Here is a 26,044-nt window from a genome sequence, read left to right on the forward strand (position 1 = left end):
AAAACTTTATTCAACAGAAATTATAATAATAGGCTTCAAAGTAGAATCTAGGAGACACGTCGTTACATTACTCGTTTTATTTATCAGTATTGTGATGCTATCCAGAAAGAAAACTGAAATAACCAGTGACATTTGCCACACAGTATGCTTGCTCCTGTCATCTCTACCAAATAATATCAAGGAATGATATAAGTCCATCAGCTTTAATGGTCTTATCTGTGAAGCTAACGACAGTGTATGAAACGTTGACTTGTGGACAAAGAGAAAACATGAACTATCACAATAGCTTGCTGTCTGGCTGCGATGCCAAGCGGCAAGTTTCCTCATGGACTGGCTTTCTTCAATCAGCGCCATATCCTACAGGTATTATCCTTGCTACCTAATAAAGCAAATTTCACAAAGTTAGTTTTCTTTATTTTACTCACTTAACTCTCTCTGTTTTTACAGGTTGACATTTTCTGGGTCATTGTCGATGATCAGTATGTTTCATGTGCTAGAGCCTCAGTGCCCAGCTGCAGAGCCCCTCAGCAGCTCAGGCGTTTGGGGGGGGGGGGGGGGGGATCTTTTTTTTTTTTTTTTTTTTGCATTTTTCCATGTCAGTCATAAATTGGGCAAGTTCACATTCTACTTACACACCCCCGCGAGATTCATGGCATCTCCCCACCCCACCTTCACACATGGCCACCAGGTGGAAATATGGTGACTTTGAACATCTCCAGGTTTGAGTGACTAGCTTATGAGGGGGCAGCCCATCCCATTTTGGAACGTCTCAAAACGTCAACAGATTTTTCTCATCGTAGGTCAGAATGTGAAATTTGCATCCTCCTGCCCGCCCCACGACTATGATTGACACTCTTCCAAAGCAGCCTTGATACAACTCCTCCCCCAGGGACGCCATTCACATTCTGTCTGTGGGAACGACGGCCCTGGGCCCTGGTACGGAGCAGTGCTGGGCGCTGCTGCTTCTCTCAACCTCAGGGGCCAGGCAGGTACCATCGACAGAGGAAGTGTTAGGGCTGCACGGATCGGGAAAGCCTGTGAAAACCGCACATTCCCCGCAAAGGCACCTCGTATTTTTAAAAGTGTCATGATCACACCGGACAGTTTCTTTCCATTTAGTGACTCTAAACCCTCAGGCAGTCCACTAAAAAATGCATGCAGTTAATCACACTGGGGTCTGACAAGAAATAGGGCAGATCAGTTCAAACCCAGTGCTCTGCTGAAGGCCAGGCAGACGTGTCACCCCCATTCTCATAAGCGCTGGCATCTAGTGGGTCAGTATTTAGCATGTTGGTGCTTTGGGAAATACTAAATAAATCGATAATATCTTAAAAGAGCTCAGGCATTTGAAGGCCACCACTAAAACGAGGCACAATCAACACATATTCCTTCCCTAACTCTTAGGGTCTTCTGTGATTGAGGGGAAGAGGTACTGCATAGCTGACCCGGCTTAACATGAACGGTGTAGACTAGGAAAGCCTGGCCCTCAGCTCCTGTGCTTCCTGTCACAATCTCCCACCTCCTTCCTCATTGTGAGAAAGGATCCAACATTCTTTATTATGGCGTTGTCTTAGGAGTACCTACGTTTTAGTAACACTCGCTAACCGTAAGCCCAAAGGAAGTAATCTGCAATTTTAGAAATTATCCATAGTTAGGTGGAAAGGGGTGGTATTTCACGGCAAAGGGGAGATTATTCTCAGCACCTCTGAAGTTATATGATTAGGAAGCTACCGAATCAGCCAATATATAAAGCCAACTTCGTATATGCGACATTTCACTTACTAGACGAGTTAAGCAATGTGAAAATCTTCTGGACACGATGAGAATCACTGAGAGTTAGGCAGATTCGCTCCTCTGTGCCCTCTGAGGGCATCCCTACCCAACACCACTGTAGCATCCCGCTCCCTGCCAAGGTTTCCTCCAGAGGCAGTGCACTAATGTAGTGCCATATTCTTGTCATTTTTTTTCCCCTTTCCACAATCTAAATTAACCTGATCTCAATCCAGTTCTTATAAAATATCGCTAATATGTTATTCACAATAAATCGTTAATCATTGAAAAATTGCTCAATATGTGTTCTTTTCCCCCAATATTAATGTGTCACGAGGGGACATCCAAGGAGAAAACAATTTCACTCAAAGAACAAATCTCTAATGGGCTATAAATTCCACTGTGAAGAACTCAGGTCCTGACTTGTTTTAGTTACTAACATTTACTGCCGTCAACTGAGTATTGACCATCTGATGGACTGTACCTGGGGAAATGTAGGAAACAGGAAGAAGGCAGGCTACTGAATTCTTACTTCACCTGGAGCAACTGAAACTGAGAATTCATAAGGCCTTACAGTCAGTGGCAGAGCTCACTCCTGTGGTTCTGCAATGCAGCTAAAATGAAATAAAGGACATAAAAGGCACCAAGATGAGCTAGGGGCCCTGGTGGGGATGGGGGTGTCTCCTTTTGGTATCCAGCTTCGTAACTCTAACAGCCAATTTGAAAGGAAGACTAAGTCGATGGTGTTTATTTCTCCCCTACCTGTAATGATTATGTCACCTTTATAGTTGAAAGCACATGAAAAGATTTCATCTGTGTGTCCCTCAAGAACCTGGAAGCACTGACCCGTCTGAGCATCCCAGATTCTAGCTGTTTTGTCAGAGCTGCCAGTGAGAAGACGGTTCCCTTGGGGGTTGAAAGAAATCTATAAGCAAGAAAGAAGAAACGTGACCACAGGTTTGTGTAATTTGATTCCCACTATATTTTTAATCAGCAGAAAGGAAACATTACTAAGTACCTGTCACCTTCTCAGCCTGGTATTTATTCTTACATAGAACAGTTCCTTCAGGATGGGAAAAATATTGCAGGGACTAATACATGAAAATTAAAATCTAGACAGTAAAGTTTGATTGCCCACCCATCATACACGGTTCTAAGGATAAAAACCGAAGCTCCGTCATACTTTGAGTGTTCCCCACCCAGCTTCTTTCCAAAGGCTCCTGATGCCAATCTCCCCATGCAAACCAAGAGGCAGAGCCCTGGTGTGGATGAGAACCCAAGCCAGGCATCTTCATACCCAAACCTCGATGTCACCGCTGCAAACCAACTTTCTGTCATCACAAGCATAGGGATCGTCCTTCAATCTGTGGCACAGAATGTCAGAGCCACTAAGGGAGGACTTTCTGTCTGCTGCTACTTAAAGCACAGAACTTTCCATCAATGTGTCCTGAGAGCCCCTACATGCCAGGTATCGTCACATGGTATCTGAGCAGCAGAGAAAAGTGTTAGTCCTCGGTTCCTCTGGACATCATGCTTACAACCTTTTCTAAAGCATCAGAAGATGACCATTTGGGCCACTTCCTCTGTAACTGAAGGTTTGATGAGGGCAAGTCCCAAGGCCATGGCTTTTTTCATCACAGTGTCACTAGGGCCTAGCATAATGCCTAGCACAGTGGGAGCTTTCAAAAAGTATTTGCTGGGCTTCCCTGGTGGCACAGTGGTTGAGAGTCCGCCTGCCGATGCAGGGGACACGGGTTCGTACCCCGGTCCGGGAAGATCCCATGTGCCGCGGAGCAGCTGGGCCCGTGAGCCATGGCCGCTGAGCCTGCGCGTCCGGAGCCTGTGCTCCGCAACGGGAGAGGCCACAACAGTGAGAGGCCCGCATACCGCAAAAAAAAAAAAGTATTTGCTAAGTGAATGAACGAATGAATGAATGAATACCTTAGCTTGGCACCCCATAGAAATGCCATTACTGGATGGCAATTCAATAGGTAATATATACTTAACAAGCATAAAATGCAGTAATATAGTTTGAGAACTCTTTCTATTCACACACACACACGCGCGCTTATTGAGTGTGACACACCAGACTCTCAGCAACATGGCCTGGGCTCCCTCTGTGGCCTGTCTCCCACGGTCACACATCCCATCCCTCTTCCTGCCAGTCCCCAAGGCCTCCCAGCCTGTGAAGAGGATGTGTCCTGCACAGTCTCAGAGACCAACCCTGATGGGCAAGGGGGCAGTGGCCACCAGCAGCAGGTGCAAAGGCAGGAGATGGGGAGAGAGCACAGCAGCGGGCGGCCCCGGGCTCCAGCAGGAGCCTGCAGAGACCTGAAACCATCAAGCTGATAGTTTACAAGGAACGAGAAATCTATCTCAGGTATGAGACCAAAGAATTGGGCCAAACTAGGGGCTGAGAGTCACCAGTCCCAGCCTTCAATACAATATTCTGAGGACACATCTAAACCTCAGACCCCTGATTGGATGGCCCTGCTCTGTGCATAAGCTTTTGGGAGGAGTTCATATAAAATCCTAAACTACAGCTTTCAAGTTTCAAAATAGGTCATTTTTAACTTCGTTAAGTGTTAAATATTTCCAGGAAATACTTCCTCAATTGCATCTAATCTACAGGACACTTGATATTTGCTGTGCAGCGTGTCTTTTGCGTAATATAAACTTGTGTGTTTACTAGAACCAGGAAAAATACTTTATTAGCTTCTTAATAGCTTTAATAAGTATTTTTAGCTAACAGAATCTTTTGCTCATGGCTGAGGAGAATGCTGTTTTATACTTTGTAAAAGGTTTTAGAAATCATTTATTATGCTGAGTTTCAGGACACTTTTAAAAATAAAGTCTTGAGGTAACTGATTTCTAGAAAATGTGAGATAACTGGCCAAACCTTGGTACCATCAGTGCCAATAGACCTATTTATACTAAGCCAGCTGCCTATTTTTTTGAAAATAAATAAACTGCTCCAAATGAGAAAGCAACTCACCTTTGAAATTTCACCTTCATGGCCTTCCAATTTGGTAATGCATTTTCTCGTGGCTGCACTGAAAACTCTTGCTGTTCCTTTTTGAGAGGAGTTGAGATATATATAAATTCATCTGAAACACAGAACTTTGACCACATGCCTTGAATTATCTAAATATCTATCCCTCTGACACACACACTCTGTGCTAAGTTTGTCTTCTTGCCTGCGGTGAGAACCAGCCACTTAATACTTAAAATGCAAGCTGGTTCCACTGCAGGAGAAGAGAGTGAAAAGGAGAGTCTCTCTAGCCCCAAGCTTATTAGAAGAGATACTGGGTTCCAAGGTAGATGGGAGTGGGGAGACAGGAATCCAAAAAGAATAAAGTTTTTAAGAGAAAAAAAGGGGAATTAAAACAAGTTCTGAGAGGCTGAGGATGAAATAAACAGCAAGACTAACATCATACACCAAACATGAGTCTAGGGTTACAGAAGATCGAGAGGCCTTCCTGAGAAGGAACAGCGTTCACTACTCAATGAATGAAGAACAGGCACTAAGAAACCCCTTTCAACAGAAAAGGCTAAGAGAATGGTTTGTTCCCTATCGGGTCCCCAGTGCCCAGAAGTGCCAAACTCATAGTAAACACAATAAATAGATATAGGATGGATGGATGGATGGATGTACAGATGAAGTACAATAGTAGATACATTTCCTTAGGATTAAGGAAGAGAGGAGTTGGGGCTTTGCCCTGATGGCACAGTGGTTGAGAATCTGCCTGCCAATGCAGGGGACACAGGTTCAATCCCTGGTCCGGGAAGATCCCACATGCTGCAGAGCAACTAAGCCCATGAGCACAACTACTGAGCCTGCGCTCTACAGCCTGTGAGCCACAGCTACTGAGCCCGCGTGCCACAACTAAAGCCTGTGCGCCTAGAGCCCGTGCTCCACAATAAGAGAAGCCACCACAATGAGAAGCCTGTGCACTGCAACGAAGAGTGGCCCCTGCTCGCCGCAACTAGAGAAAGCCTGTGCAGCAACGAAGACCCAACACAGCCAAAAATAAATAAATAAATAAATTTTTTTAAAAACAAAAAAAAAAGGAATAGAGGAGTTAAATAAGCATAGAAGGAGAAAAACAGAAGTAGTAAAATTGTTGTCAGAAAAAAAATTGAAATTTATCTGCCCAGGTGAAGGATGCTGTCTCACCACAAATTATAGATTACATCAAGGTAAAATTAGCAAGGATAGGGAATTTTGGTTACTTAACTTTAATATGGAGAAAAGCAAAATATCTTAATAAATTTTCTTTTTACTTATCTTTCTGACAATATCAACTTCAGGAAGAAGTAGACAAAAACTGCTATGTTAGAAATTAATATGATTAAAATATAAAACTTGCAACTTGGTTGGACATTTCAAAAGCCTTAAAGAAAAGTGATCCGACTGTTTTAAGAATTTGTTAATAAGAGAGATTGGTTCAAGATAGCGGAGTAGAAGGACGTGTGCTCACTTCCTCTTGCAAGGGCACCGGAATCACAACTAACTGCTGAACTATCATCAAGAGGAAGACACTGGAACTCACCAAAAAAGATACCCCACATCCAAAGACAAAGGAGAAGCTGCAATGAGATGGCAGGAGGGGGGCAATCACAGTAAAATCAAATCCCATAACTGCTGGGTGGATGACTCACAAACTGGAGAACACTTATACCACAGAAGTCCACCCACTGGAGTGATGATTCTGAGCCCCACATCAGGCTTCCCAAGCTGAGGGTCTGACAACAGGAGGAGGAATTCCCAGAGAATCAGACTTTGAAGGTTAGCGGGATTTGATTACAGAACTTCGACAGGACTGGGGGAAACAGAGACTCCACTCTTGGAGGGCACACACAAAGTAGTGTGTGCAGGAGGACCTGGGAGAAGGAGCAGTGACCCCAGAGGAGACTGAACCAGACCTACCTGCTAGTGTTGGAGGGTCTCCTGCAGAAGCGGGGGGTGGCTGTGGCTCACTGCAGGGACAAGGACACTGGCAGAAGTTCTGGGAAGTACTCCTTGAGGTGAGCTCTCCCAGAGTCCGCCATTAGCCCCAACCAAGAGCCTGGTAGTCTCCAGTACCAGGTCGCCTCATGCCGAACAACCAAGAGGGAGGGAACCCAGCCCCACCCATCAGCAGACAAGTGGATTAAAGTTTTACTGAGCTCTGCCCATTAGAGCAACACCCAGCTCTACCCACCACCAGTCCCTCCCATCAGGAAGCTTGCACAAGCCTCTTAGATAGCCTCATCCGCCAGAGGGCAGACAGCAGAAGGAAGAAGAACTACAATCCGGCAGCCTGTGGAACAAAAACCACATTCACAGAAAGATAGACAAGATGAAAAGGCAGAGGGCTATGTACCAGGTGAAGGAACAAGATAAAACCCCAGAAAAACAACTAAATGAAGTGGAGATAGGCAACCTTCTGAAAAAGAATTGGGAAGAATGACAGTGAAGATGATCCAAGACCTCAGAAAAAGAAAGGAGGCAAAGATTGAGAAGATGCAAGAAATGTTTAACAAAGACCTAGAAGAATTAAAGAACAAACAAGCAAAGATGAACAATACAATAACTGAAATGAAAAATATACTAGAAGGAATATATAAGAGAATAACGGAGGCAGAAGAACAGATAAGTGACCTGGAAGACAGAATGCAGGAATTCATAGCCACGGAACAGAATAATAAAGAAAAAAGAATGAAAAGAAATGAAGACAGCCTAAATGACCTCTGGGACAACATTAAATGCAACAACATTCACATTACAGGGGTCCCAGAAGGAGAAGAGAGAGAGAAAGGACCCAAGAAAATATTTGAAGAGATTATAATTGAAAACTTCCCTAACATGGGAAAGGAAAGAGCCACCCAAGCCCAAGAAGCACAGAGAGTCCCAGGCAGGATAAACCCAAGGAGAAACATACCGAGACACAGTAATCAAACTGACAAAAATTAAAGGCAAAGAAAAATTGTTAAAAGCAACAAGGGAAAAATGACAAATACACATACATAGGAAGAACCCTCTTTGACAGAAATCACAGCAAGATTTTTGACCCACCTTCTAGAGTAATGGAAATAAAAACAAAAATAAACAAATGGGACCTAATGAAACTTCAAAGCTTTTGCACAGCAAAGGAAACTATAAACAAGATGAAAAGAAAACCCTCAGAATGCGAGAAAATATTTGCAAATGAATCAAGGGACAAAGGATTAATCTCCAAAACATATAAACAGCACATACAGCTCAATATTACAAAAAAACAAACAATCCAATCAAAACATGGGCAGAAGACCTAAATAGACATTTCTCCAAAGAAGATATACAGATTGCCAACAAACACATGAAAGGATGTTCAACATCACTAATTATTAGAGAAATGCAAATCAAAACTACAATGAGGCATCACCTCACACCATTTAAAATGGGCATCATCCTAAATCTACAAACAACAAATGCTGGAGAGGGTGTGGAGAAAAAGGAACCCTCTTGCACTGTTGGTGGGAATGTAAATTGATACAGCCACTATGGAGGACAGTATGGAGGTTCCTTAAAAAACTAAAAATAGGACTACCATATGACCCAGCAATCCCACTACTGGGCATATACCCTGAGAAAACCATAATTCAAAGAGAGTCATGTACCCCAATGTTCATTGCAGCACTATTTACAATAGCCAGGACATGGAAACAACCTAAATATCCAACAATAGATGAATGGATAAAGAAGATGTGGCACATATATACAATGGAATATTACTCAGCCGTAAAAAGGAACGAAATTGGGTCATTTGTAGAGACATGGATGGACCTAGAGACTGTCATGCAGAGTGAAGTAAGTCAGAAAAAGAAAAACAAATACCGTATGCTAACACATATATATGGAATCTAAAAAAAAAAAGAAAAGGTTCTGAAGAGCCTAGGGGCAGGACAGGAATAAAGACACAGATGCAGAGAATGGACTTGAGGAGACGGGGAGGGGGAAAGGTAAGCTGGGACAAAGTGACAGAGTGGCATGGATATATATACACTATCAAACGTAAAATAGATAGCTAGTGGGAAGCAGCTGCACAGCACAGGGACATCAGCTCAGTGCTTTGTGACCTCCTAGAGGGATGGGATAGGGAGGGTGGGAGGGAGATGCAAGAGGGAGGAGATATGGGAACATATGTATATGTATAGCTGATTCACTTTGTTATAAAGCAGAAACTAACACACCATTGTAAAGAAATTATACTCCAATAAAGATGTTAAAAAAAAAAGAGATAATGCAGTCATAATATAGCATCACATGTGCCTGCCAAACAGACTTTGCATGTATAACACTGCATCATACGTGGGTGTAAAGGTGACAACACAGGCATACTATGGCATCATATAGTGTCATCAGTGTGATAAACAACAGCATAACAACATATATATTTACTTTAAAGGGATGTAGATATAGCATAACTTCATTTGTTATTGTCAAGAAAATGAGGCAAAGTATACAACTATACAGTGCTGTCAAGTAGATGATTAGACACAGTGTAGCATCAGACCGTGGTTACCAATAAGATCAGACAGACATGGTGTAGAATCACAAGAAAGTGATGTATAGCTCATTATACACGTTCATCACGATGATTCACTAGACATGTTAGAGCAGCGCATGTTATAAAGGAGACAAAGCAGGTTTATGATAGAACCATCAGTGGCAGTCAAGGTGATGAGAACAACATAGTGTAGCATAATGCGTGATCATTAGGGGGAGATGACCCAAGGTACACCAATATATATAGTTATCAAGGAGATGAAGATCTAGTTTAACATCATATGTGGCTGTCAAGGAGGTGATGCAGACATTCTATAGCATCACATGTGATTATCAAGAATATGATGGAGACACAGTGTACTGACGTACATGGACATCATAGAGATGAGGCACATGTAGTTTCTATCACAGCTGGTCACCAGGGAGATGACCTATAGTGTAGAATCACACGTGTTTATCGAACAAAACATAAATCTCTCCATAAATTAAATGTACCAACAGATTACCTACCATCAGCCGAAGCAGTTGCAATAAGCTTTCCAGTGTAATCAAAACAGCTGTCTAGTATTTCATCATCATGGCCTGTTAATGTTGCCACACATTTTCCATTTGTAGCATCCCACAGCTGAAATTTTTTTTAAAAAGAAGAAGATGACAAAGACTATGACTTCCTATCTAAAGTGCAAAGGTGGCCAGAAGTAGTCTTTACGACATGTTTATGGCTGGCTAAATTAACTGTGCCAAAATCATGTGTATAATTTTCACACGTTTGTTCATTTTACCTTGATTCATGACCGGAGACCACAGCCAACCATCTAACAAGGCACACTTTGGACACAGAGAAGACCAAGGACAGACATTTAGAATGGGTAGACAAATCTGCCACTACATTAGGAAAAAAATCTCAAAGTGCATGCTTCTCTGATTGGAATGGAAGCATCCTCTTTTCATGCAAAGGGCATCAAACGGTAAAGCGCTTGATCTAAAACTACAATGCTAGAAAATGAAAAGCACATTAAGATTATAATACATTTGGTATATAACCTATATATCTAATAATAATTCTAGAACATAAGCTCTTAGCAACAGAAACGTAAAGGCAGGGAGGCATTGTGTTGAGACTTCGTGAAGTTCACTCTAATTGAAGTTTAATAAAGGAATAGAGGGGCATTAAACAAAAATAACGTGCCTTTTAAAATAATAAGATCTTTCAACACATTTAAATCAACTAAAACTATTTTACATCATAATTTCTTCAAACTTGGAGGATCAGAAACTTGAAATTTAAAAATTACCAATTGTTGATAAATTAATATCTTAATTTTATAGCACCTTTAAAATTTGTTAATGTTGCAATGAATACCTGACACAGTATAAAGTACAGACATAAGAATTATGAAGCAAAGATATTTCTTGAGCTCACCATGCAGGTTTTGTCCATAGAGCCAGTTAATATCAGAGAGCAATCCCAGTTGAATAAGGCACTGCTGATCTCAGCACAATGCCCAATTAAGGTATACACCTTCCTACAAAATGGAAATGGTTCAGACTGGTGAAAGATTCCTTAGTCAAGAATGCGTACAAAGAATGATCTCAAGCCATTGGTGTAAGAGTCTGAATTTTACTTTTCACAAAATAATATCTATGATGACCAATCAAAGATGGCTTAACTGTAGCTCCAAAAAGAGTCAACTAGGCTACTAATTTCATTTCAGCAAAAACTATGCTTAAACTTTTAACAACCCAAGATAACAACATTACCTAAGACAACACTTCAGAGAGGCGTGGATAAAAAATAATAAAGGTAATCTGAAGTTCTAGAACTATTTTTACCCCAGATAGGTGGACCCCTTGGTTGTTCAGAAACTACCCATCAGTCGTCTGAGAACCCTTCCTCCCCTCTCATTTCTTGTTGCAACCATGTTGATCGGTACCCCTGATAATTGGTCCCTCTATCAAAACGCAGACAAGTCCAAGAGTGGCGTTTTCCAACAAAAGTAGGCTAATTTAGTTAACTTCTTAGCAACCAGAACCAAAAATAATTAGGAAGGAAGTTGAAGTTCTTGGACAAAATTAAATTTGGGTCATTAGCCATGATTTTATTTATTCATGATACCCGTGCCTACCATAATGACAAGCCATTGAAATTTGATTACATAGTACCTGGAATAAATAATAGCTGTGTAACCAGGCTATTGTTAACATTCTCCTTTTATGTTACTGTTTGGCATTATTTCCTCAGAATTCCAAGGAAGCGTATATTTTTGGTGGATCAGAAAAATCATTAAAGAATGAATTAATTTGCTTTCAATGTGTCCCTATTCCTATGGAATCCAAGGTAAAGAATAGATTTGACATTAAGCTGATAAATAACAAAGACTATCTTCTTAATCTTCTGATGCAGGTTAGAAAAAAATTCTTAAAAATCAAGAATACCTTCCAGTATCAGCATCCCACACTGTAACTGTATGATCGAAAGACCCCGTGATGATTCTGTTCCCTGAGGTGTTAAAGGACAAAGAGATGATTTCAGCTGAGTGTCCCTAGAAAAAGACCAGATATCATCATGCATACCTGTAGATGAAACGATTTCTACAAATGTATAACGTAATAGTCTAAAAGAAAATGCTAAAAAAGGCAAAGCTCTATAGGGAGAAGAGAGATCAGTGGCTGGCTGGATAGGGAGAGACTGCAAACAAGCTGAAATACATTTATGTGCTCAGAATTTTAATGTTCGGCTCCATTTAATTTTAATAAAGGACACGTGTAGAGCAGGACACGCACCTTCTAACGCTCTTAGGCATTTATCTGAAAGAAGAGGCAGTGAAGAAGCGTGACCCACAGAAGTGATGAGTACGAAGATCAGGAAAAGTATACTTACATGAATAAAACGAGGCTCTCTGATTTAAGAAAGAAAAACTCTTGGTGTTAGTTAAAAACACTGATTTTCCTCTTTTTTTCTAGTCCATTTTAACTTTTTCTAGAAGGAGAACTTCTAGAAAAAGTTCTCCTAGAAAGTGGATCCTATTTTTTAAATCCATTTATAATCTGAAAGAATAAAATAATGTGATTTCCCATCCAATTGTCCCCACTGATTGCCACAGAGCATCACACTTTTTTGCTTGGTAGTTTTCGCTGAGGCAGGAAGAAGTGGAGGGTAGCAGTCATAGGATGGTTCTGGACGGACATGTGGTGGCGACAGACAGGGGCCCCTGTCGACATACCACCAGCATCCACTCTGCGGGCAGTGCCCTTTGGCCTTGTCACTTCCTGCCACTTGCCCCTTATACTTCAGACTTTGTAATACCAGAGGCTTCTAAGGCTGGAGGATAGAAAAGAAGGGAGTTTCTTTAAGAAATCTTCTGGCAGGTTCCTCCACTTCTGCCTCTTCCAAAAGGTACCAGCCTCCATCTCCTTTGCTTTTAGCCAGGTAGGTGACCATAGGTTTTAAGCAATAGTTGGTACGGCTTACAGACTGAAGTTAGTCAAAATAAAAAGCCCATCTGGGCTTCCCCAGCACGTCCATTTAAGTCTTTAGGAATAGTCAGCAAACCAGCTGAAACGCTCTTCTACTACAGTCTGAAAACCAATCACTCAAAAACATCTTCTAACTTAGAGTTCATTTTGTAATAAAACTACAAATAAAAACAAACACAAGGGACTTCCCTGGTGGTGCAGTGGTTAAGAATCCACCTGCCAATGCAGGGGACATGGGTTTGATCCCTGGTCTGGGAAGATCCCACATGCCGCGGAGCAACTAAGCCCGCGCGCCACAACTACAGAAGCCCGCATGCCACAACTACTGAAGCCCGCGCACCTAGAGCCCGTGCTCTGCAACAAAAGAAGCCACCGCAATGAGAAGCCCGCGCACTGCAACGAAGAGTAGCCACCGCTCGCCACAACTAGAGAAAGCCCGCGCGCAGCAACGAAGACCCAACGCAGCCAAAAATAAAAATTAATTAATCTATTTATTTTAAAAAAAACCACAAGTAAAAGGCTTACCCAAAGGAATAGCTAATGAAAATGTAAAACTCTTGATGTTATTAACATTAGTAACATACTGTGAGAGTGAACACTTCCTCTCCATTCTGAATGTCCCACAGTTTGGCCGTTGTGTCCATACTTCCAGTAGCCACCAATGTGCTTTGAGGATTAAACGATAAACACACCTGAATTACATGAAACGAGAGAGATGTTAGAAAGACAGAGTTTTAAATTGTTAATTCTAATATAGAAAAGCTTGGAGATGTGACTCTCTCGGCAGATTCAGCCTAGTTCTTTGTACAGATATGCAGCAAAATACCAGATACGAGTAGCCATTTAACTGCAGGTAGATCCTGAAGCATTCTCCTCTTGAGAAGAGGCTGCTGTTCTCCCACATCACCCAGCTCAGGCCTGGAGAGGCACTGGCTCCCCTTAGTCACTTCCAGACCATAGAAGAACAAGAACAAAAGCAAAGCCCAGCTCCTTTGAGATTCATGCTATCTGGCTCCCATCTTTTTTTTTTTTTTTTTCCGGCCACGCCGCGGGGCAACTGGGGCCTTAGTTGCCCAACCAGGGATCACTCCCATGGCAACACCCTTACCTTGATGTCACCTTTTCTACAAGATTCACTACCAATACATCAGTCTCTAGTTATAATTTCCCAATACTTCTACTTTCTCTCTTCCTTACCAAGCCTCCCCTCCAACCTCCCCATAGGATACCTTCCATTTCATGTACACCCCTCTCTTTTCTCCTGGTCCATTATCCCCCATTCAGATGACACCTGGAAGCATCACTCCTGCCAGCATCCCAAAACTCCAAGTCCCTGTCTTTTCACCTGCACTCTTCATATAACTCCTAAAAACTTGTATCAATCTGGGATTTTATCACTCATTTGTCTGCCCTACCCTCAACCAAGGCAGTTGAAGAAAACAGTATAGCAGATACTAGTGATGTTCATTCATGTCTTCTGTCCTCAGCTGTGGCCTCAGTAGCTTTCCCGATTTTGTCTAACACGCCTCGGATTCAATATATTCTCCCATTCCCCATTTTTGCCTCCACTCCCATCCTCATTCCTCCTCAGCAGATAACCTGGCCTCCTAATACTTCCCTGAAAAGACTTACCTATCAGTCGAGAGCTTCCTCCCCTGGCCCTCACTTTCCTTTCCTCCAGTCTCAGATTCAGAGGGATCACTTTGCCATTTTAAGACACTATGTTCCCTGTACACCTAGGAGAGATAAGCCCACCAACTTTTCCTTCCCTCTAGAAGGAGCTAGATCCTTTCCAGTGGCCTATAAGTATGCTTGAGCTCTTCCCACATGAAAACTCATCCTCCCTTGACTCTACATATCCATTTTTTAACTACCTTTTTTTCCCTTTACAACCAAATTCCTTGGAAAAATAGTCTACCATCACTCACTGCCCATCTTCCACTCTTCAACTCTACTGGAACCACTCTAGATCAATGTCCAGTTGAGAGGCAATTGGTTGGTCTTGGTCATCTCACTTGACATTCCTGAGGTTCTCGATATTTTCTTCCTTCTTGACTGCTTTGATAGTGCTCTGCTTTTCTTCTCTAACTTCTTGTCTCTTTTATTGTATCTTTTAAAATTTTCTCTTCTCCATCTTCCCAAGATCCCACCAGAAACCTTCTGTGCGGGGAAGGCTGGGAAGCGCTGCCCTGGACGCTCAGAGCCACTTGAGTTCTAAGCACAAACCACGATTACACACCTCCTCTGGGCGTTTGCTGCTGCAGCTCCCTCTGCCTGGAACACACCTGCCACCTCTCTGCAGAGTCTTTCCTGAATACCAGTCCTGGCCACGGAGGCTTGGCCAATCCCTCTGTGCCCTCACTGAGCTCCCTGCCAACTTCTAGCCCACCTACAACACATCTTTAAACTTATCCATGGACACCTCTACTCCCTCTACAAGACTGCAAAATCCCTGGGGGACCAAGAACTACATCTGATTCTGTTTGGTACCCCACACACATAGGCCAGGGCTTCACACAGTCAATACTTAGTAAACATTCATTGGATTGATGTTGTTGACTGCGAAAAATACGAAATGCCTTCCTAGGAACTATAAATAAAGAAGCCTTTACAAAATTCCAAGGGAGTATGAAAACATGGCCACACTATGAGAATGAGGATTCTGTCTTTCTTATGACCCTGGACAAATTACTTAAGCTCTCTATGCCTCAGCATCCTTAACTGTAAAAGGGGGAAATATCTACCCCTTACGGTTGTTACGAGGGACAACTAAGCTAATATATGTAAAGGGCTTAGGACGGTGCTTCAGGCATGTTGAGTGCCACTAAAGGGTCAGTTACAATTTCTAACTGCAGTACCCCCAGTGTTTAGCAAAGTACCTTGAACATAGCGTGAGCTCTTGTTGGATGAACATACAATGAATTTGAAGGATGAATATAAATAAATTTTTATTCCTAAAATAAGTAGACTGTTTATTTTTAAAAGCTATCACTTGTTCCATAGGGTGCCAATTATCTCACTAAGTGCTATAAGATGTAGCACAGAATTGGCCAAGGACAAGGGCTTCCCAATAGTGAAAGCCATTTCGAGTATCAAACTATTTATGCAAATTTGAGTTCTAATTATATCCAGAAAACATCAGCTTAGATATCTTACATGATATAAAAAACTTATTTTAAAAGCTACTTTAAGAACTTCGTCAACCCTCATCAAGTCAGTCCTCTAAAGACAAGTCAGTGAAATAGAAAAAGTCAGGTTGGATATTGTGTTCATATACTTATCCCATTATCTGCCTACTTAGTCAAAGCAGGATATGGGTCTTTTACAGCATCGGCAAGATATTAAGACTAGAGTAGTTTATAAATTATATCAATACCACCATACATGATATATAGAAACTGAAAATATCAGATAGGCTTTAAAATTAATTATAAAGGTATAGCCACTACTTTTACAATGGAATTCTAAAAAGAAATAACAATGATGTGATGTGCCAGTGTAAGTTCATCAATTGTAATATACGTACCACCCTGACGGGGATGCTGATAATGGAGCATGCTGCGGAGGGGAAAGGTGAGAAGTCTTTGTACTTTTTACTCAATTTTCCTGTCAACCTAAAACTGCTCTAAAAAATAAGTTCTACTGAAAAAAGAGGAAAGTAAAACAAAACAAAAACAAAAAGAATGACAACATAGAAATATAATAAAATAAATGTACTCACTATTTCTGCTGTATGACCCCTAAAGGTATGGTAACAGGTTCCGGTTTCTACACTCCATAGTTTACAAGTCTTATCAAAGGACCCAGTGGCAATTTTGTCACTAAGATTTAAAAAGAATATATATGGAATTTGAAAACAAATTCAACCACAGTATTTGATACACTGAATTAAGAGAAGAGATATTAATACATGGATCTCTATCTACTCAGAAGTTTATTTCACTTTTAAAATAATAACCTATCCAGTAAATCAACTATACTCCAATATAGAATAAAATTTTTTTAAAAATAAAATGAAACGACAAGCAATCTTATATCTATTTCAGTGAACTCTATAACAAAATATTTTGAGTTCTAATTTTTGAAAAGTATCAGTTTACATGTTCAGCCCAGTGCTATAAACATCACCAGGAACTCGCTGTCAGAGAGCTCCCAAGGGCAGCGAGTCAGCCCTGCAAAAGCTTGAACCCTTACTCACCTCTCTACCACTGTGTGAACCTGGGAAGGGTATCTGAACTTTATATACGTTATATGAAACCAGCAATACCTATCCCAAAGCTCCTTTAAGCACTGAAGAAGGTATTTAAGAGGTTTTCAAAGCACGTGTCAGGCACTCAATAACTTTTAGTTCTTTGTCTTCCTCTTTTCCTTCCCCAATAGATAGAGGGAGACATGAATAAAAGAATGAATGGATTAATAAGGAATAAGTGAACAAGTGAATGTCTTTTTACCCATAAGGATTGTTGAATGCTATGGCATAAACCACATTCCTGTGACCCTCCAGGGTGTGAAGTTCCTCTCCAGAGGCAGTGTCCCAGAGTTTGCATGTCCGATCATAGCTTCCTGTGATAAAGCTAACACAAGCAATATAAATACACCACAAGGTGAAACTAGCAATGTGTTAATAAAGACCTCATTGTTTTTGCCTGCAAAATTATAACCCCCTTTACCTTGCTTTTTACAATGGAAGTTGTGAAGGCAGAACAAACAAATTGGGAGCAATAGCTAACCTTTGACCTGGAAACTTTCCAATTTTAACCCAAACCCAAAAAGGAGTTACTAGTTACTAAATAAAATAAAGAGTAATCCTTCCAATAATCATTCTTACAATATAAATAGTTACATCATTAAATAATATTAATAATCAGTAACATTTTCTGAAACTCTAATATATCTCAACAAATAACATCATTCTTCCCGTTGGTCAGACCATAAAGTCTTAGCATCACCTCTGATGCCTCTCTTTCCCTCACATCCCACACACAATCTATCAGTAAATTCTATTAGCCCAGTCTCAGAATACATCCCTAGTAGGGTCACTTCTCACCAGCTCCATTGTCTCCATCTCTTGCCCAAACAAATAAAACCACCTTCTAATAGGGCTTGACTCACACATGTCCCTTACAAATCTATTTCCCTCACCAAAATTGGATTTATTTTGTTTAAACTTCCTCAGGTGGCTTCCCAGTGATCTAGAGGAAAATTCAAACTTTGCTTGTGGTCCGCAAGGCCAGCAGTCCTGGCTACACCTGGGACCTCAACTTCTCCCGAAAGCACACCCTGATCAGCCACGTTCCCCTTCCCACTAGTCTCTGAAGAACTGTATTGTTTCTTTCATACATGCTAGTTCTTCTACCCGCCTGGTTTACCACCATCATCCCTAGGCCCTGGAACATGACTGACACACTAAGTGTTCAATAAATATTTGTTTAATATTTAACAATCCTTTAACGTGACTATTCTACTATAGGAATTGTTAGTATCAATATATTGACCTCTAATAGCTTAAATTAAGAGTATCTTAGTTATTCCTTAAATACTCCATTAGGAAAAATATTTCCCAAGCACAGAACAAAAAGCACAAAATTGAAAAGCCAGTCTTAATGACAAGTGGTTATGATAAAAGGTGAAACAAATTCTGATCTACACCCAACTAAACAGGAAGGCTGACAAGGCAGTATATCTGTGGTTCTCTTCTAGGCATTTTCCTCCTAGCTTCTTGGGGAATGTAAATTGGTATGGTCATTATGGAACAGAGGATGGTGGTTACCAAAAAAAATAAAAAATAGAACTACCATATGATCCAGCAATCTCATTTCTGGGTATATATCCAAAGGAAACGAAATCAGGATCTCGTAGCGATACCTGCACTCCTATGTTCACTGCAGCATTGTTCACTATAGCCGAGATATGGAAATAACCTGAATATCTGTCAAAGGATGAATAGGTGAAGAAAATGTGGTGCATATATATGTTTACAATGAAATATTATTCGGCCATGAGAAAGAAGGACATCCTGCCATTTGCTACTGCATGGATGAACCTGAAGGACATGATGCTAAGTGAAATAAGCCAAACACAGAAGGACAAATACCGTATGATCTCACTTATATGTGCAATCTAAACAACAACAAAGTTGAACTCACAGAAGCAGAGAGCAGAACAGTAGTTACCAGGGACTGGGGAGGAGAAATGGGAAGACATTGGTCAAAGGGTACAAAGTTGCAGTTACATAGAATGAATAAGCCTAAAGATCTAACGCACAGACGTGATGACTACAGTTAATAATACTGTATTGAATGCCGGAAATATGCTGAAAGAATAGATGTCAGGTGCCCTCATCACACACACAAAAGATGGTAACTATGAAGATGAGATGTTAATTAACTTGATTGTAGTTATCATTTCACTATGTATATGTATATCAAATCATCCTGTTGTATTCCTCACATGTATACTTTTAAAACTTTTATCCCTTGATTATTAAAACTTAGAAATAAAGAATAGAAATAGACACAGATTTACACATAGGAATAAAGAACCAGAGCACAGAGGATTTTAGGGCAGTGAAACTGCTCTGTGTGATCCCACAACAGTGGATATATGTCATTATACATTTGCCGACCTGCAGAATGTACAAAACCAAGAGTCAACCCTAATGTAAACCATGAACTTTTCGTGATAATGATGTGTCGCTATCAATATCGGCTACAACTGTGACAGATGCAGGTCTTGGTGGGGACGCTGATGGTGAGGGAAGCTGTGTGCAGGGGCACAAGGCCCACGCTTTATAGGAAACCTCTGTACCTTCTGCTCAGTTTTGCTGTGAACCTAAAACTGCTCTAAAAAATAAAGTCTAATAAACTGTTTTAAATAAACAGAGAACCTTACCATGAGCCTGATTTATTAAGTGCAACGTTAGTCAATGGCAGTATATGTGCTCTGAGAACCTTCAATGAAAGAAAACACCACTTATTTTAAACTTAAACAAAATTTTTCAGTTCATTCATTTTAACTGCAAACCAATGAAGGCACTCAAATGTGTCTTAATTATACTTAATAAATGGACAATATCAAATATATGAACAAATGAGAAAACTACATGGACCTTCTATTATTAAGACTAATAACACATTTGGTGGTTACAACTAATTACAGAAACATAATAGGATCTGTGTTTTCCATCAATTTACCTTTAGATAGATTATGGCTATAAAATACCAAATAGCACTAATTTATATTTTCTTTCACATATTGCACATGGTTTTGTATATATGCATAAACAGTGTATATAGGAAATAACCTAAGTATGTTTCAAATACAGATTTACAATGTATCATTACTTTTTGAATCTTAAAGCTCCTTCAGAGTCAGGATACGTTGTGTTATTTATCTTTCCATCCCTACATTGTCTAGCACATAGTGGATGCTTAATATTTATTGAATGAATATACTTAAATTGGATCGTCTGTTTATGGACAGAGTGATTGGCTAGACTGGGACGGTTCCAGTTATGTCTACTGCCAGAGTGTAACTATTAATAGTGTCCTCTTTCACTATCAAAAATGTTCCCTTTGGAGGATAAATTACAAGGTCATGCGTTATAGAGCTCATATTTGAAGTTAAATAGTGCCACCTGCTGGACAAAGAACTATTACAAGAATAACCATCCTCTGGTGAAGGGAACAGATGAATACAGAAGATTGCCTGAATATTTTGCATCAGACAAAATAAGCTGAGTATTTAATAATAAGTCTACTTAAGTCATAAAAAATAAAATCAGTGTAATATAAAGCAATTCTAGAATAAATCATTAAATTTTGTTAAATAATAAAGAAAAAAATAAAAGCTGTTGTTGAATAAATGACTACATTTGTTTTAATTTAGTCACCAAAATACTACAGGAAAATAAGCATATTTTCATTGAATTAAATTATGCAATCCATGTCAATAAATAATTTGCTAAAATATAGTTTAGTTCACATGGAAGCAGAAAATTTGAAATATTGATACACCATGAAACATGTCTTAATGTTACTCTAACGGGAAAAAATTTTAATTATTCAATAACTTAGATTATCCTTTAGATTTATCATTATAAAGAAAAGTTAAAGTTACTAGTACAAATCTTTATTGAACCTGTTAAGAAGTGAATTTTTGAATTTCATTCATTCATTCAACGAACATTTATTAAGACTTAGCAAAAATGTGTGAGGAACTGAGGAAAAGAGAAAACATGATTTGTACTTTACCTCAGATTAATAGAACATCAATTAATTCACTGAAGTTCTACTTAGTATCTTTGAAACAGACATTACCTTAAAAAGATAGAATTTGTGGTTGCTGTACTGTCCGAGTTTATTTTGTAACCTCTGTATTAAAAGTTTGACCTGGTCTGCTCGTGAAGCTGTGATCAGAGGTTCTGCTTTCTGTATCTCTTCTACTAAGGCATTGACATCTGTACTGAAATTCACCAAGAACAAAAAAGTTATTTTTGTCTTTGTCAAAAATTGCATATACATTTATTACATAAAGGATTATATAGCTTTATGAAGCATAAGATTTATAAAATGTCAACAACACCATCATTTTTACCAAGAGATTTCTGGGGGGAAAAAAAACCACAGAAATCACTGAAGAGCATTGTGTCACAGATGAAAGCTGCTTGGGCTCTCTCCAATGCCTTTCCATTAACTGAGATTTCTCCTGAGGAAGGTGTACAAAGATTCTCATTTGCTTACCTAAGAAGGCCAAGTGCATACTGCTTCTGAACAAGAGCTCTTTTTATTTATTTTTTTCCTGTTTCTTTTTTCTTTTAAATGAACATATATTAAATGTGCCCACTCCTACTGCACTTTGCACCTTACATACGTTCTGTCATTTAATCCTATAACAACCTTCTAATTTAATGCGTTTTCACAACTATTTTAGTGATGAAGAAACTGAGGCTCAGAAAGGTTAGGTTTGCAATATTTTTAGGGAAAGAGAAAGCACCTAACCAAAAACAAACATTCAAAGAATTACTATTATTATTATTATTAGATTTCTTATGGGCTATAACATTACGTCCCTGAAAGAGAACTGGTGTGAAAAGTACAGATTCAAGTTTTCCCCAGTATTCAAATAATCTACAGCAATTATGGTAAATGTTGCTAGTCCAGAATAATATTAATTCAAGACAAATATTAATGTCTGTATACCACAAAACATCCAAAATAGGGTCATTTTGCAAAACATGTCACAAATGCGTATCGAGAAAGGACTTGGGACCCAGCTGCCGTGAAGGAGGTGGTAGTTGGCTGACAGCCTCCAGCTGCAGCTTCTTCAGGATCCACGTTAGTGTCTGAGCCCACGGCTTGCTCTTATCCACAGCCCTCGGCCGCTGGCTAGGCAAGGGGGCCGCGCAAGAGCCTGGCCACTTCTGCCCCGTAAGGGGCTCCTCAAACCCGCAAGCTTTGTTCCGAGCTCCCCCACGGGCTGGAGAGACTCTTGTCAAACCTGCATCATCATCAAGGTTGATGTCTCCTCCTGCCCAGACGTGCCTCATCCTCTGATCTGTCCCAGGTGTCACTCCCCAGTCACCTTGTCCCCACCTACTTCTGTTTCAGCATCTGCTTCCCAGAAATGTGAAATCCGATAAGCATCCTCCTTCTGTTCACACACACATAGGCTGAGCTCCAGTTTTGTGCAAGGCACTGAGCTAGGAGACCATTCATTCAACTTAACATTTATTACCTACCGTAGGTTGAGTCCTGGGAGTGTCAGAGGTACGGTCCCAGCTCTCAAGAAACACAGTCTTTCAGAATAAAAGTGAATATTTGGAATGGAAATGAATCAGAGATGTTTCACAATGATGACTTTGAAAAACTCAGTTGTCAAAATAGTTATACTTTCATAAGAATTAAAAAGATAATAATGCCTCTTGGAAAGGTTTCCAACAAATGTTATGAATCAAAACAGATTTCCAAACTAAAAGGTTTATTTTTTTTCTTTTTAAATACGGTTGGTTTGGGAAGAAGAAGAAGAAAGATTGATGATCCTTTTTCTACTTCCTCCTCATTCAGCAAGACATTCAAATAAAATTCAACAAAACAAACAGGAAATAATATACCCCGGAACAACTTAATTAGTAATGCATTGTCTGTAGCTTATGCAGCTCATCCACACACCATCCTATGTCAGGGTCTCCCAATCACAATTTTGGATATGAAATACATATTGCATTATATAGCTAACTTACCTGGTATGGAGATCGAGCAGATCTATGGATTTGGTCTTTAGTTGTCCACTTTCTTCATATTCCAACATAATTCCTAAGAAATAAACAAATATTAAGTTATAAAACACTTATGATCACAGCCTATGCCAAAAGTTAACCTACTTTGACATAACTTTTTCATTTTTGTTTTTCCATTTTTCTACATAAAACATATGCAGTGATGTCTGATTTCAAAACAAGATGGTGTAGACCCACTTTTCCTTGGTCTGTCCTCTAAATACACTTGAAATCATTCAGCACGCAATGCTAAAATAATTGAAAGTTGGATAGAAAAAGGTGGATGGATAGGGGCCTCAGGATTTGAGGAATGACAACACCGTGAGTTCCCTGGGTTTTCTTTTCATTTCACATGTATCCCAACAGTGGGGACCAAAAGGACTTGCAGCCTGAAACCACCGAAAAGCACAGATATCAAAACATCAAAAAACAACAAAAAAGCTTGCTTTCTGTGGCCAATGGACAAGGAAAAGAGAAGTCAGACAAAGTACTGATGAGGAACCCTGAACTGCTCCACCACGGGGGCCCCTGCAGGCAGTTCCACCCACAGTGGAAGCCCTGGGCTTTCCCAGTCCCCACTGCAAAGCTGGGCCCCAGTGCAGTCTCATCTGCCTGCAACAGCTGGAGCAGCAAAGCCGCAGACCTTCACCATCCCTGCTCCTTAGCTGCCGTCTGAGGGGGCCATCTGATCTGCCTACAGCAGCATCAGCGAAGTCCCAGGACCTCCCAGACCCCATTCCACAGCAAAGCACCAAAGCAGCGTCTCCCTGCCTTTCAACCAGTGGCACAACCAGGCCCAGGGGCTTGTCCTCCACCCCCAGAAGGTCACACAGTGAGAACAGGCACACTGGGGACATACCTTCTGCCCCTGCAGGTGGCACCAGAGAAGACTGAGCAGGAGTCTTGCTAAGACAAAGCAAAGCAGGAGTCTTACACCAGAAAAACAAATTAGACCAGAATAACATGGCAAAGGCTCAGAAAACTAAAGTATCGCTGTAATTAAAGCCCACAGAAGCAGACCAGAACCTATGTGCTAAACCTAAACATGGTGACGGCATGCCAAAATAGACGTAGGTGGGATCAAGAGTCTCCAGGATACAATAAATAGTCACTCAGGGCTTCCCTGGTGGCGCAGTGGTTGAGAGTCCGCCTGCCGATGCAGGGGACACGGGTTCGTGCCCCGGTCCGGGAAGATCCCACATGCCGCGGAGCGGCTGGGCCCGTGAGCCATGGCCGCTGGGCCTGCGCGTCCGGAGCCTGTGCTCCGCAACGGGAGAGGCCACAACAGTGAGAGGCCCGCGTACCGCAAAGTCCCATGACAAGGAGCACAAAGTGTGTACAGAGTAGGCCTTCAGTAAATGTGCTGACTGATTGATATGTACAGTCTGGAATTCAGTCACTAAGGTAATATGCTTATTAAGTATGCATTTTTATTTTCATACTCAACACACCTTGACTTAGTCATTCTGGTGCGTTTAAAATAAAAATCAATGTGGTCCTTGTCGGTGTCTTCCCTTCCAGAAACCAATATTCCACCACATCACTAATCACCTCCTATCCCTCCCCGTTCACTTCATTCCTAAGTAACCAGAAAGCATTATGACTCAGCAATTTAAAAGTTTAAAGACTTCCTGAGGGCTTCCCTGGTGGCGCAGTGGTTAAGAGTCCGCCTGCCGAGGTAGAGGATGCAGGTTCGTGCCCCCGTCCGGGAGGATCCCACATGCCGCGGAGCGGCTGGGCCCGTGAGCCATGGCCGCTGGGCCTGCGCGTCCGGAGCCTGTGCTCCGCAACGGGAGAGGCCACGGCGGTGAGAGGCCCGCGTACCGCAAAAAAAAAAGAAATCAATGTGGTCCTTGTCGGTGTCTTCCCTTCCAGAAACCAATATTCCACCACATCACTAATCACCTCCTATCCCTCCCCGTTCACTTCATTCCTAAGGAACCAGAAAGCATTATGACTCAGCAATTTTAAAGTTTAAAGACTCCCTGAGGGCTTCCCTGGTGGCGCAGTGGTTGAGAGTCCGCCTGCCGAGGCAGGGGACGCGGGTTCGTGCCCCCGTCCGGGAGGAACCCACATGCCGCGGAGCGGCTGGGCCCATGAACGATGGCCGCTGGGCCTGCGCGTCCGGAGCCTGTGCTCCGCAATGGGAGAGGCCACGGCGGTGAGAGGCCCTTGCACCAAAAAAAAAAAAAAAAAGAAATCAATGTGGTCCTTGTCGGTGTCTTCCCTTCCAGAAACCAATATTCCACCACATCAATAATCACCTCCTATCCCTCCCCGTTCACTTCATTCCTAAGTAACCAGAAAGCATTATGACTCAGCAATTTAAAAGTTTAAAGACTTCCTGAGGGCTTCCCTGGTGGCGCAGTGGTTGAGAGTCCGCCTGCCAAAGCAGAAGACGCGGGTTCGTGCCCCGGTCCGGGAGGAACCCACCTGCCGCGGAGTAGCTGGGCCCGTGAGCCATGGCCGCTGGGCCTGCGCGTCCGGAGCCTGTGCTCCGCAACGGGAGAGGGCACGCCGGTGAGAGGCCCGCGTACCGCAAACAAACAAAAAAAACTGAAAGAGTCTTTTTAAAACTTATGAGGAACAGAGTCCAGCATCCAAAGCAGTGAGGGGCCCACGTTAGGAAGCACCAGGCTTCCCGTCCCACAGGGATCACTCGTTCTGGACCCCACCTCTCGGGTTCCCGCACCCTCCTCTGCCCCAGACCCTCCTGGTGCAGGTTCTCACATGAGGGCAGAGCGGGGCCCGGCCTGTACCTGGCGGGTAATACCGGAGCAGGAGGCTCTTGAGCTTCATTCTCTCGCAGGGGAACCACCAGCCGACAGACTTGGTCGTCATGGAAACGGCCAAACAGCGGAAGGCGCCGGCGCGCATGCGCGCGCGCCGCACAAAGTTCCCGGGACTCGCGGCTTAGAGCCTAAGGTCTTGGGGTGCGTCTTGCAGCTCAGGCGTCCCGGGGCTGGCCGGGGTGAGGGGGTCCGGGATAT

General features: G+C 41.7%; 1 protein-coding gene across 1 annotated transcript; it reads right to left on the minus strand.

The window, feature by feature from the left end:
• On the minus strand, positions 1–25,895 carry DAW1 (dynein assembly factor with WD repeats 1). Its single transcript, XM_029226163.1, has 13 exons — positions 25,814–25,895; positions 23,019–23,091; positions 21,097–21,241; positions 19,670–19,728; positions 17,230–17,352; positions 16,500–16,599; positions 13,363–13,470; positions 11,738–11,844; positions 10,725–10,827; positions 9,812–9,926; positions 4,766–4,842; positions 2,533–2,695; positions 1–379 (listed from the first exon to the last, which is right to left on the minus strand). The coding sequence occupies exons 1-13, from the start codon at positions 25,893–25,895 to the stop codon at positions 345–347; spliced, it is 1,290 nt and encodes a 429-aa protein (XP_029081996.1). The 3' UTR covers positions 1–344.
• Between the last annotated feature and the right edge of the window lie 149 nt (positions 25,896–26,044).

Source organism: Monodon monoceros, unplaced genomic scaffold, assembly GCF_005190385.1.
Source record: "Monodon monoceros isolate NGI ecotype Baffin Bay Population unplaced genomic scaffold, NGI_Narwhal_1 Super_Scaffold_16, whole genome shotgun sequence".
NCBI classification, from domain to species: Eukaryota; Metazoa; Chordata; class Mammalia; order Artiodactyla; family Monodontidae; genus Monodon; species Monodon monoceros.